Raw genomic sequence first — 14,092 nt, forward strand, 5'->3', positions numbered from 1 at the left:
AATAAATTTAAAATAATATAAATATTATATATTTTATTAAATATATATATATAATAGTTATATTATTTTAATTAAACTATTATATATACTATTATATATATATAAGTATTATATATATAATATTTTATTACATATATAAACATACATATATATATATAAACTATTATATATATAGGGTGACTGCTGACTGGGCTACTGGGGTCCCAGTCCCGCTGCCCCTGTGGTTCCCAGCATGGCCGAAGCCTTTGACCTCCGCCCGAAGAAGGGCGTCAGGGGGGTCTCCTGGACGCGGCAGGAGACCCTGGACCTCATCTCCATTTGGGGGGAGGAGAGGGTCCAGCAGCAGCTCAAAGAGTCCCACAGAAACATAGACATATTTGAGAACATTGCCAGGCAGATGAGGAAAAGGGCCCATCGCAGGACGGCGGAGGAATGCCGCACAAAGAGCAAGTCCCTCCGGCAGAAGTACCACAATGCGCGGAGTGGGAACGGAGCGGCCGCCATGCCGTATTTTGAGGAGCTTCACAGCATCTTCCAGAAAGATGCCACCGTTCACCTCAAGAGAGTGCCGTGTGGTGCCACTGTTCATGCCCTCCCCACCGGGCAGACCGCCACTGCTGAACATGGCTATGCTGACCTCCTGGAAGAGTCCTCCCGTGAAATGTTCACCAGCAACTCAGGTAACATGGATAATTTGGGGCTCCAGTGGGCCTTTGGTATCCGCTGGGGTTTGGTTCCAGGACTCCCCTGTGGATACCAAAATCTGTGGATGCTCAAGTCCCATTAAATATAATGGCATAGCAAAATGGTGTCCCTTATACCAGAGGCCAAAATCAAAGTTTGCTATTTGGAATTTATACTTTTTAAAAATATTTTCAACCTGTGGGTGCTTGAATCTGTCTTTAAAAAAAAGTCCATGGATAAGGATAAGGAGGGCCGACTGTATAATGCATGGGAGTCCCCCAGATATGTCTGTGTTGTCCTCCATTCTGTAGGGCCAATGTTCAATGGGGCCTACTGTGTTGAATGCCTGGATGTTTTATCTTTTTGCTTGTCTTTTGTATTATAGCTGATGCTGAGTTATCTGACTCCCCAGATCTTGATGAAACAGTCATCACCTTAACTTCTGCGGAGCAGTCTCCTGCTACAGCACCCCAGTTTGGGGGACAGGGTGTCCCAGCATCGCCTGAAGGGTGCAGCATCCCTGCATGTTCTCTTACCACTTCATCAGCAAATGACAGAAACCACAAAGGTGTCCAGGAGTCTGGGTGCGAGTTGTTGTGGAGTTCTGGGAGAAGAGAGCAAGGTATATCCCATTTGCAAATGACAAAATAGGTGCATAGCAAAATATGCACCTAAACACTCATGCCCTTACTACAGGCAATTCTGACCCTGAAATACAAATTGATATTGTTTACATTTCAGAGCCTGTGGTGGCCAACCGCAAAGCCACCCTTTCTCCAGAAGCCCGCTTTGCCGAATACAGGAAGAGGAGAGAGCGGCGGGCGGCGGGGGACATGGCTGATCGTCTAATAGCGCACTCCACGGCACAGTTGAGGGAGCTGCTCAGTCATTTAGAGCGGGAGGGGAAAGAATACATGGAATATAGGCGTAAGGAGGATGAACGCCAGAGGTTTGAGGATGAATGTGCCAGAAGGGATCGGGAACGCATTACCACCTGCATTGAGAAACAGACTGGCCTTCTTGCAACCCTAGTAGAGAAAATAGGACAATCTCAGGGCTCGGTCAAGGGGATGAAAGGTTGTGCCCAACAAAAGGGGAATATTCCATCATCCCAGGAGCAAGACACAGAAATGGAAATGAACAGTCGGGACTATATAGATGTAAACCCCCAGCAACCTCCAGGTAGCCAGGAAGAGAGTGAAGCGCCTGGTACCTCTTTCGGGTTTACACCACAAAACGGAGCCATCCCAGGTTCACACAAGGGGAAGGCAGCAAGATTTATCAGGCATCCCACCCCATACTCTCCCTGACATAAAGTGGTCCCTAGTGATAGTTTTTTTCTTCTTGTTTTATTGCTTGTTAGCAAGCATTTTGTTTAGCTCAGTTCTGATATGGATATGCTCTGCAATAAGGAATGTAACTGTCACCCTATACTCCAGACATAACTGTGACATCCATTCTTTGCTACTGTGCTGCATGTTCAGCCTTAATCTTGGTAAACATTGTTGTAAATAAAAATAAGCACCAAAAACTGATTTCAAAAAAAATATATTTTTTTTGCTCATTTACCAAACTGTTTACAAATATCAACATTATGGAGATTTGAGAAATAAGTATTCATTGAGATTAATAATACATAGTATTGTTGATTGTTTAAGCATCAATACACCTGCATGTAAAATGGAATATAAATTTAAAAAGATATGGGTTGAGTCTTCCTTACCCGAAATGCTTAGAACCAGAAGTGTTTTGAATTTCGTAGTTTGTTTGGATTCTAGAATATTTGCATATACATAATGAGATATCTTGGAGATGGAACCCAAGTCTAAACATTAAATTCATTTATGTTTCATCTATACCTTATACACATAGCCTGAAGGTAATTTTATGCACAATATTTTTTAACAATTTTGTGTATGAAACAAAAAGTTGTTTGTTTGTTTGTTTTTTGCACTGAACCACCTGAAAGCAAATGTCAATATCTCAGCTACCCAATGTGGACAATTTTGGATTTTCAAATATTTTGGATTTTCAAATATTTTGGAATTTGGAATTCTGGATAAGGGAGACTATTCACATTACTGCACTACATTCTTATAGTGTTGCTATTCCACTTTTACTGCTCTGAATGCCTCCTGTTGCATTTTGGGGTTTGCAGTTCAGTGAGACCTAAGCTCTCTGACTGAATAATCTTAATGCCTCTCCTTAAACTACAAATCCCAGAATGCAACAGGAAACAGCCAGAACAGTTAATATTGTAGTGTGGCAATCTAGCAAATTAAGGGAAATAATGCCTTTTTATACTGTTTTGGTCAGACCTCACCTGGAATACTGTGCCCAGTTCTAGGCACCATAATGCAAGAAGAACATTGACTAGCTGGGACGTGACCAGAGGAGAGTGACCAAAATGGTGAAGGTCTGGAAACCATGCCCTGTGAAGAGAGGCTTAGGGAGCTGGGGAAGTGAAAGTTAAAGGGTGATATGATAGCCATGTTTAAATATTTGAAAGGATGTCATAGAGAAGAAGGAGCAAGCTTGTTTTCTGCAGCTTCAAAGACTAGGACATGGAGCAATGGATTAAAGCTACAGGAAAAGCAATTCCAACTAAACATTAAGAAGAATTTTCTGACATTAAGCTCTTCTACAGTGGAATGTGCTACTTTGGAGTGTGGTGGAGTATCCTTCTGTGGATGTTGTTAAGCAGAGGCTGGATGGCCATCTGTCAGGAGTGGTTTGATTGTGTATTCCTGCATGGTGGAGGCTTGGCCTGGATGGCCCTTGTGGTCTCTCCCACCTCTATGATTCTGTGATGTCTATACATAGAAATTGGAAATATGATGACATGGGGTGCATCAACACTATAGAATTACTGTGGGCCCTTGGTATCCACTGATGTTTGGCTCCATGAACCCCTGTGGATTCCAAAATCCATGGATGCTCAAGTCCCATTAAATACAGTGGCATAATAAAATGGTGCCCCCTATATAAAATAGCAAAATCAAGGGCCCAGTACAAACAGGCCCTTTGCGGCATCGTGGCGACATGCTAGGGTTGCCTTGGGGCGGTGCGTGCATACAACCTGCAACCCTAGCACATTGCCATGATGCCACAGCTACGCAGCACCATCCAGACAGCGCACACAACTATGACATCACTTGCATGGCATCCAGATGGAGCCGCGCACCAGTAACATGCTTGCGCCGCTCCCAGCTGTTTGCAGTGGTGGAAAAAGGAGCCGCTTTTTAGCAGTCCTTTTTTCTGTGTTGGTTGCTGCAGCACTGCTATGCAGCAATGAGAGGCAGCTCCCGTCGGTCTGTACCGTGCCGAGGTTTGCTTTTCAGTGTGTGTGTGTGTGTGTGTGTGTGTGTGTGTGTGTGTATATATATAATATTCTCAAACCATGGATGCTTGAATACATGGATAACAGGGGGCTGACTGTACAATTTACACTGTTGAGCCATGGCATTTAAAGTGGCATCAAAATTGATTATTTCTGCAATGTGGATTCAGCCATATATGCATCCATGGATAATCCTAACTTTAGCATTCAAATATATATTTTTACATTTTAAGATCTTGTCTAGTTCCCTCATAGTTGCTCTTCCAAGTCCTATTGTTTCTTGACTGCAGTTTCCAATCTGATTAATGACTGAGTCAAGTTATAGGAAATATTTCACTATTTCAGTGTCTTCATGCTTTAAAGTTATGTAAATAATCTGTAAACTTGTATTGGCACTATCATCCTTGACTTTCTTCAGTAATTGTTCAGTAATAAAAAATAGAAAAGTGTTTTCTGTTTTCTGCTAGTACAGCAGGCACTTCCGTTCCGGATCCCCCGCATAAGAGGAAATCCACATAGTATGTTCACGTCCCATTGCAAACAATGGGGCCTGTGCTCATGGTTCAGGGCAGCACACGCACCATTTGTTTAGTAGTGCGCCCATGTATGGCACAGGCGCACTGTACTACGGTGTGTCTCCCTTACATTCTATCTTTTAGAGTGAAGGCACCGAAAATCAGCTGGTGCAAATCATTTCCTACATCTCCTTGTAATGTGCTAGGCTGCAACCTGTGGAATTGCTCTAAGTCATATGATTACACACTACACTAAATATTGTCCTTTTTATTGAAGGTTATTTTAGTAGTGAATAAATCCAATAGAAGTGTGCAGTCAGCCCTCTGTATCCACGGATTTTGTATCCATAGATTCAAGCATCCACGACTTGAAAATATTTTGAATACACTGCTCCCTCGGGTTACGAAATTAATTCGTTCCGCGGCCGCTTTCGTAACCCGAAAAGCCTTCGTAAGCCGAATTGCCATAGGCGCTAATGGGGAAAAGCCGCGTTTCGTGCGAAAAAGCGCCGAAAAGCACCAAAAATTTTTTTCGTAACCCGAAAAAAATTCGTAACCCGGAACAATTATTTCCAATGGGATTTTTTCGTATCCCGGAAATTTCGTAACCTGGGTATTTCGTATCCCGAGGTACCACTGTATATATATATATATATATACACACACACACACACACACATACACACACATTCCAAAAAGCAAATTTTGATTTTGCCATTTTATATAAGGGACACCATTTTACTATACCATTGGGTTTAATGGGACTCGAGCATCCACGGATTTTGGAATCAGCGGGGGGTTATGGAACCAAGGGTCCACTATATATTCCTTTCTTTCTATTATAATTGTTAGAATAAATATTGTTGAATATTTCTAAAATCCTGTCAGATGAGAAATACTGTATATGCTCATGTATAAGTCTAAAACATTTGGTAAAAAAATTGACTCCCCCCCCCCAAAAAAACCCAACAACTGAGCTTGGGAATGCTCCTGGACTTGTTGCTTCAGATGTCAAATGCAACGGTCAGAAGTACTTGCTACCAGCTCCGACTGATACGCCAGCTGTGTCCCTTCCTGGAGCTGGGGACCTGGAAACTGTGGTACATGCACTGGTAATCTCACAACCTAACTTCTGTAATACGCTCTATATGGGGCTATCCCTGTGCTTAGTCCGGAAACTTCAACTAGTTCAAAACATGTCGGCCAGATTAGTCACCAGGAAAGCTAGAGGTGACCATATAACACTGATTCTAAAATTCCTTCACTGGCTGCCCATTAGTTTCTGGGCGTAGGACAAGATGTTGGTAACGACCTTTAAAGCCCTTCATGGCCTGGGTCCACTCTACTGGCAGGATCGCTTTCTTCCATATAATCCACCCTGCCCACTTTTAGGTCCTCTCAGAAAATTTTACTTATTTCAATAAAGATCAGGCTGGCTGTGGTTACCCAGAGGACCTTTTCATCTGCCACTCCCAAATTATGGCATGGCTTGTCGGAGGAGATCCGACTCATTACCAGTCTTGACAGTTTCAAGAGGGCTGTCAAAACGGATCTTTTCTGACAGGCCTTTCCTGAGTAATTCACTCAGTCACCCCACTGATATGGACCATTCTACTGATTATCCCAAGGTGCCCTGTTCTCCTGTCTCTGTTTTAATTATTTAACTTGCCTTTTATTATGTTAGGTTGAAATTATCATGTTGTTTATTTAAGGAAGGAGGGGATTGCAGGATTTATTTTGATATTGTATTAATTTTATTACTGCTGTAAGCTGCCTTGATCCTATTGGAGAGGCGGGATAGAAATAAAATTTTATTATTATTAGTAGTAGTAGTAGTAGTTGAACTCTTGTATAAAAAAGGGAACCATCCCCTGGTGAAAGGCAAGCATGTAATCTGTCCTAAAAGCATTGACACATTCTACTCTCTCATCCATCCAACTTTTAATGTGAGCACAGTTATGTCTGCTGGAACTCTGTATTCTTTGGCTTTGTTTTCCTTTGCTTCATCCTTTAGATCCTTTGTTGCATTCCCCTAAATTTTATCCTGGACTTATTCATGTCATATCAAAATCCATAATTTTGTCCCCAAAACCTGCCCCCAATTTATACATAAGATCAATTTATAGTCAAGTATACATGGTACATCTTGCATGCAGAATGGTATTGAATCAATATATATTAAAATCTTGTTTACAAGAGAGATTACAGGTAAATAAATATCCTTTGCAAGGTGCATGGCTGTAGATTCAATCCATGCTGGCTACTTACTATATGTTCCATGCTGGAATAGCAGGAAATGTGTCCAAGGCAAGGCAACAGATATGGACTGAAGACCCAATGCTAGGAGGAAAGATTGGAGGAACCGGGTACGTTTAGCAAGAAGTGACAACTGAGAGGTTGAGAATAGTCTCAGTTTCAAACATTTGAACTGACACACAACAAAGAAAAATGAGATTTCTGTTGCTCCAAGTGGTAGGAGCCAAAGGAAATTATTCAAATTACCAGGAAAAAAAAGTGTGTGCGTGTGTGTTTCAAACTGAACTTTTAGAAAGGCTTCCTAACAGTACCAGCTGTTCAACAGTGGGACAGACAGAATGCTTGGAAGTTGGATTCTTCTGTTAGAAGGTAATGCTTTGAGAAAAAGCAGTTTTGCTTATGCAGTCAGCCCCTTGTATTGACAGATTCTTTATACAAGGATTCAATAATCTATGGCTTGAAAATGTTTATAAAAACATAAATTCCAAAAAGCAAACCTTGATTTTGCCATTTTATATAAGGGACACCATTTTACCATGCCATTGTATTAATGGGACGTGAACATTCATGGATTTTGGTGTCCACAGGGGATCCTGGAACCAAACCCTAGTAGATATCAAGGGTCCACTGTATATACCCCAAAATGAACATGGGCAAAGTTTCCAGCATAGCTTTTTATAAGTGCTGCTATTTTACCACAATGAAAGACTAAATACACATAGTTACATGATACATAAGTATGTACAGAAAACATATTCAGGGGTAGCCATGTTGGCCATGTAGCAAAGTAAAGTACCATCCAAAATCCACAAAACCATCATACTTTTATTGGACCAGCCAAAATGTACAAAATACATGTTGCAACCAGCTGAAGCTCCACTGGCTTCTTCTTCTTCAGGCAAAGGTTTTGTTAAAATCATACAGGAGATAAAAGTTATTAACACTGTCATAATTTATAAAATATTAACATCATAAAAAAATCAACTAACATTGTCATAATGTTTTCCTGCCATACGATTTTTAACACCATTGCCTGATGGAGAAGCCAGTAGACCTTCAAAAAGCCGGCAACATATATTTTGTGTCTTTTGGTTGCCCCAATTTTTTTTGTAAATTTTGGATGTTATTGTACTATACATGCATACAGTACTCTTAAATTAAGCTAATATACTAAAATAATGGTGTTTCTGATCATTATTCCCTTCTATGAACCAATTAATATAAAACCCTTTCAGTAAAGATGCTATTATGCTGATACGTTCTCTTGCATAATAAGTAAATCTAAACATTAAACTACTTCTCACATCGTCATTAACCAATTTGTTTTTGTAAACTGTTTTTGTTATGTCAAAAACTGGGCAAACCATCTGTTAGCTGTTGTGATTAATGGGGTAATCATCTGTAAATCAGCAATGGCTACACTTATTTTCAATATGCATAAATTTACAAATTTATTACACATTTGTAAACAGAGATGAAGCAGTAGCGTATTGGCAATGTTATAGCAGTGGTTTGCTTTGTCTGCAGGAGGTGAGATTAAACATCAAAGTAAGGTTCCTTCCATTTCTGTGATTCTGTATCCACATGGCTGAAAGAAAAAATGAAAGAGAGCAAGAGAGACTTAGTTCAATATCACACTGAAGTGTTATAATGCTATTATTTCACTTTGTTATGGCTGCCTCCTGTGGAATCCTGCAATTTGCAGTCTGGGCTGCATCTGCATGGTAGAATTCATGCAGTTTGACACTGCTTCAAGTGTCATTGCTCAATGCCATATAATCCTGGGAATTGTAGTTTGTTGTGGCACCAGAGCTCTCTGACAAACAAGGCTAAATATCTTACAAAACTACGAATGCTAGAATTCCATAGCATTGAGCCATGACAATTAAAGTGTTGTCAAATTGGACTATTTCTGCATTCAGATGCAGCCTAAGAGAGGGATGTAATTCTCAGCCAGAGAGCTCTTAGGAGTAACACTGTACACTATTTTGTACAGTGAAAAATATAACCAAAATGGTAACATGATAATTTTATGAGATCAATTGGCCTTAGAAAAGAAATGTTGGTAGTTCATAGATGCAAATACAGGTTGAGTATCCCTAATCCAAATCTGAAAACCTCCAAAACCTAAAACTTTTTGCTTGATGGCAGCTGCTCCATTTCTCAGATCCCCAGTCTCTCTCCAGCCTCATGTCTCATATATGACACAAATAGCAAACAAACAAGATACGATTGGCAAGAGGCTCAAGGATCTGTGAAATGGGAGGTGTGGATTTGTGCCAAGGACTACGCTTGGATTCCTGCCATTTCACAGATCCTCAGCCTCTATCCAACCACTTCTCTCTTCAGCCTCACAAATACAATATGTACTATGCTAATTGTGTTGTGTTATATATTATGCACATGCAAATACAGGCATTCCAAAATCTTAAAAAATCCAAAATCTGAAATACTTCAGGTCCCCAGCGTTTCAGATAAAGGGTACTCAACCTGTATGCTTAAATGGTAAATACATGCATAAAAATATCATAAATGCCCATAAATGTATTCTTGGTAGCCAGAACTGAAGCCATCTTCTCCCAATATTATATACTCATTTATAGAAGAAATGCAGCCATCCAGGGCTTAACCATGAGAAAATCCCTGGAGTTTAGTGGGCTAGTTCCCAATAGGGTAGCTTCTAAAGCTAAACTAGAAAACCTAGCTCAAAATATGGACTGTCTAATTGCAGTTCTAATCATATTTATAAGGAAGGAAAAAAAAAAAAACCAAACACCCAGCTTCATTTATATACCACTTCATACTGAACTAACAGTGTCTAAGCGGTTTACAACTGAAAAGAAAGCCCCACTTGGATTATGTAAAATTCATTTTCAAGTTAGTACAGCTCACATACAAATATATCTATATTTCAGATAAATATACTAAGTAAATATGCTTCCAGTTCAGTGGGTTTATAAATCAAATTGTGTATTAGCACTACCTTTGCATACCTAGCACCAACCTTTCAGTGTACACACATTTGTTTGGAAGTTACCTTGGGGGCCAGCTTAATGCCATTAAATGTGGAATATATAAAAACTAACAATTTCACTTCCATCCACTTGTGCACTTTACATGCCAAGTGGGTTTGCCACATGGCCCTTGGCATTTGTGGTGTGAAGCAAGTATGTATGTTTCCAAACACACATTGGACACACAGTGGCAAGCCACAGCCTCTTAACAGCTCCACAGGAAGGTTATACCACATATGGGAGGATAGGCTCTTACCTTGCAGTGTGCTGAGAAACTGCAGAATTTGGGCACCGTGAACGAGTGGGAGACAGCCGCATACCCTCCAACATTTCACATGAAAACTGGAGAGACTGCAGCTATTTGTTTTTGCCTGAACTTACTGGAAAGGGCAAGATCTCACCCTCTCCTCCCTCTTGCATTGTGTGCAAGCTACTTTGTCACTTTGAACTCAGTTTGCAGCAGCTGAAGTAAGCTGGGGACAAGGGGGCAGGTGTGGAAGTAAAGAGAGAAACCAGGACATTTCAAAAACAGTGAAAAAAGTAGGATAGGTCACTGTCCCAGACAGATCAGGACAGTTGGAGGAGATGCAAACAAGTCTGACCAGGTGAGCACAATTGGCAACAGCTGCCTCCAGAACTAGTTGGATCATTAGTGAGGCAACTGCTTCAGGACAGCAGCAGCAGATCATCCAGCTCTTGAGTCCTCTGAGCAGGATGACAGATCTGGGCATGTCCCGCAGCCTGTCCTGAGCCTGAATCTGCAAACCTGCTGCTTTTAGGGGCCAGTCACTATTATGTTTTTTTCATGGATTCACATTTATTTATTCAAAATCAATTCACCGTTCCCACTACATTTTAAGGCAGCAAATCTCTCCATGGCATTTAAATCCAGTTTGAAGTTCCCATTGGCCACCATTCTGGATCAAAATGGAGGCACCTCTATTTCCTGAATGGTGGCTGCGTGACCCGAATTAATTCGATAGCTTACTCACACTATTGAAGATGCAGAACCGCTAAGGGATCTGGTGCCAAATGCACCGGTTTAAATTGGCTTTTTGGTTGCCCCCTCCCACTGAATACAATGGGTGCAAGTTTGAACAACAGAGAAATAACTCGGTTTTCAAACCGGGTTATTTCATAGTGTGAATGGGGCCTTAGTCATGTCAGAAGAACCTGCCCCATTGCTAGTGTGGCAGCAATACTCAGTTGCTAGTCCAGTCAGTTTATGTATGTAGGATAAAAGGTCTTGGGGAGTATTGGTTTTAGTCTCAGGGAGCAAAATTTATTGGGCTGACTCAGGTCTTTCCACTCATGAAGCTTCCTCAGAAGAACAGCTTGCTGGGAACCGTGTTTCATGTTAATGTTCAGTGGCTGGGGAGGCTGTATGGAATAAAACATAATTGAGGTCTTTCATGACATCCACCAGCTCCAACATCTAACTCCTTCCAGTTTTACTTAGTTTGTGTCTCCATCCTGACAACTTCTAAACACAATAGTTAAGGGACCCCTCTTAAAAAATAAGGGGGCAGAGACCCACTGTTCTCCACCCACATCTGAATTAAGGTGAGGGAATCACACAGTGGTCCAAATGTTGTTGGACTGCAATTCCCAGGTATCAAACTGCATGAATTCTGCAGTGTAGATGCAGTCCGTCACTTGGTCTACTGCCTCACATGCAACAGAGGAGGAATGCCTCAATAGACCAAGAGGAGGAATGCTTATGCTGGAACTTAGGGCCTGAACAGACAGGCCAAAATAAAGCTGCTTTGGGTCACTTTGGAGGTATGCTGTTTCAACGATGCATGCGTCCTAAGAGGCTGGAAGCTACGCCAAAGCCACGCTCCACTCCTAAGAACTAGAGTACAGCTTTGGTGCAGCTTTTGGCCTCTTAAGATGCGTGTGTAATTTAAACAGCATGCTTCTGAAGTGACCCAAAGCAGCTTTATTTTGGCCTGTCTGTTTGGGCCCTTAGGCCCTGTACAGACGGGCCTTGCAGCATGTACCGAGTACGTGCTAGGGTTGTCTCGGAGGGTCCTTTACAGACGCTCCCTAACCCTAGCACGTACTCCGTATGTCAAAATGGCGGTGCCCTGTTCACACAGGCGCTGCCATTTTGATGTGACAGCTGTGCCGTGTCCAAACAGTGTGGCGGTGATGTGCTCGCGCCACTGCAGGGCGCTTGTGGTGCCCTTTCAGTGGTGCCGGAAAGAGCTCTGAAATGGAGCTCCTTCCTGGGGAGTGCCTCATTCCCACAGCCCCTTTCTGTCCCGGCAGTGGCTCCCTAGGGTGTCCTGGGGCATGAAGCCCCAAGGACACCCCTTTCCAGGCCAGGGGGAAGCGGCATTTTACCGCTTCCCCGAGGCCTGGAAAAGTGGTGGATCAGGGCCTTCGGGGCTGCCGCTGTGGCTGCTCAGGTCCTGATCTGGCAGGGAAAGGGGCGGGTGCAGGCTGCCCCAAAAGGGCAGTCTGTAGCCCGCCTTAGTTTCAATTAGTCTCAAAGGTGCTATGTGATCCCTTTGCTTACTGTTATCAATTCAGTTTTGTACATACAGTCTGCCCTTCTTATCCATGGATTTTCTATCCACAGATTCAAGCATCCATGCCTTTAAGATATTAAAAAAAAAAGTATAGATTTCAAACAGCAAAGCTTGGTTTTCCCTTTTATATAAGGGACACCATTTTGCTCTGCCATTATATTTAATGGGACTTGAGCATCCACAGATTTTGCGCTCTGGAACGATAATAAGGTCCCACTGTACAATGGACCAGGTGCAGAAGGATAGCCTTTTTGGCTTAGGGCAGGAAAATATCTCAGACTTCCCTTGCCTCTCTGAAGCTGGGGGGCATAGGAAGTCCTTCCCTACTTCCCAAACTGTGCCTCTTTTGAAGCAGTGCCGTCACTAGAGGGGTGCACACCGCACCAGGGGACACCACTGCTCCTCAAATATCTGCATGGTGTCCTAAACAGTCTGTGGCATTTACTGTTTCTGTTTAAAATACTGTAAGAGATGGAATGAGTGGGGTGGTCTCAGTGAAAGGAGAAAGGAGAGGCCGCATATTTTTTATATTAAAAATATAAAATTTAAAATGCCAATTTTTAAAAAATTGTCAATTGTTAATTTTTTTTGAAAAATTACAATTTGTATTCTTTTAACGTTTTCTTTAAAAGCATCACACTTTACCAAATTTTAACTTTAACCACATTATTATTATTTTCTCCCACCATAAGGACTCAAAGCAGCTAACAGCAAATTTAAAAACAACTCAAAATTTAAAACGGTACAAGAATAAAATGTATCGATACAATATATATATATATATATATATATATATATATATAGTATCTATACATTTTAATCTTGTACCGTTTTAAATTGTGAGTTGTTTTTAAATATATATATATATATATATATATATACATATATGTGTGTGTGTGTGTGTGTATATATATATATATATATATATATATATATAAAGTTAAAACAGTTATGAATTAAAATTGAATTGAAATTAAAATGTGATGTGTTAAAAATACAAATCTTAAAATTTAAATCTATGGAATTATGGGATTTTGTGAGTTATTTAGCCTTCTTTGTCAGAGAGTTCTGGTGCCACAACAAACTACAGTTCCCAGAATTCCATGGCAGTTAAAATGGGATCAAACCGGATTATCTCTGCCGTGTGGATGCAGTGCTGGAAGGGGGACTAAAAACAACAAACCTTGGCTCAGCCACTAGGTGGCGCCCATTCCTTTCCCGGCGCTTCTCGCTTCGAAGGGAGATGGGCGGGGTTCAGTAAAGGCTGCCTTTGTGTCTTGGTTCCTTCTCTTATTGGCTTTCTTCCCTTTAGCCTAGCAATGGGTCCCAAACTTTAGTCCTCCAAGGTCTTTTGGACTTCAACTCCCAGAACCTTCAGCCAGCTTGGCCAACAGCCAGGAGTTCTGGGAGCTGAAGTCCAAAACTCTTGGAGGATCAAAGTTTGGGAATCCTTGGCTAAGAATTTAGAAGTAAATCCCATGGACTTTTCTGAATCTTAAATAAATGGGGACAGGAAAGCTCCAGCCATTTTGGTTTCTGGTCAGAAGTCAGCCACGTTTATTTTGTGGCTTTGGATTCAGGGATCTGGCCCCCAAAATGTGCAAACCAGAGCCATGCTTAAATCATATAGGGTTCAATAGGACTTATGTGCCAAGTAATGTCGAAATTGGGAGCCAGTGTGGTGTGGGGGTCTGAGCCTTGGACTAGGAGACCAGGATTCGAATCCTGCCTCAGCCATGCAAAGCC

General features: G+C 41.5%; 1 protein-coding gene across 2 annotated transcripts; it reads left to right on the forward strand.

The window, feature by feature from the left end:
- Positions 1-171: 171 nt before the first annotated feature.
- On the forward strand, positions 172-2,219 carry LOC121922536. Of its 2 annotated transcripts, none has more exons than XM_042452101.1 (3): positions 172-680; positions 1,070-1,306; positions 1,426-2,219. In XM_042452101.1, the coding sequence occupies exons 1-3, from the start codon at positions 233-235 to the stop codon at positions 1,992-1,994; spliced, it is 1,254 nt and encodes a 417-aa protein (XP_042308035.1). In that variant the 5' UTR covers positions 172-232; the 3' UTR covers positions 1,995-2,219. The 2 variants fall into 2 exon arrangements, with proteins under 2 accessions (XP_042308035.1, XP_042308036.1); XM_042452102.1 differs by having other exon boundaries at positions 1,097-1,306.
- Positions 2,220-14,092: the final 11,873 nt, after the last annotated feature.

This window comes from Sceloporus undulatus, chromosome 2 (genome assembly GCF_019175285.1).
Source record: "Sceloporus undulatus isolate JIND9_A2432 ecotype Alabama chromosome 2, SceUnd_v1.1, whole genome shotgun sequence".
NCBI lineage: Eukaryota > Metazoa > Chordata > Lepidosauria > Squamata > Phrynosomatidae > Sceloporus > Sceloporus undulatus.

Excerpts from the sequence above, each read along its gene's own strand:
- LOC121922536 (XM_042452101.1), top strand. The coding sequence starts at position 233 with ATGGCCGAAGCCTTTGACCTCCGCCCGAAGAAGGGCGTCAGGGGGGTC. Across the intron at positions 681-1,069 it reads AATGTTCACCAGCAACTCAG|CTGATGCTGAGTTATCTGAC; the intron begins GTAACATGGATA and ends TTTGTATTATAG. Across the intron at positions 1,307-1,425 it reads TTCTGGGAGAAGAGAGCAAG|AGCCTGTGGTGGCCAACCGC; the intron begins GTATATCCCATT and ends TTTACATTTCAG.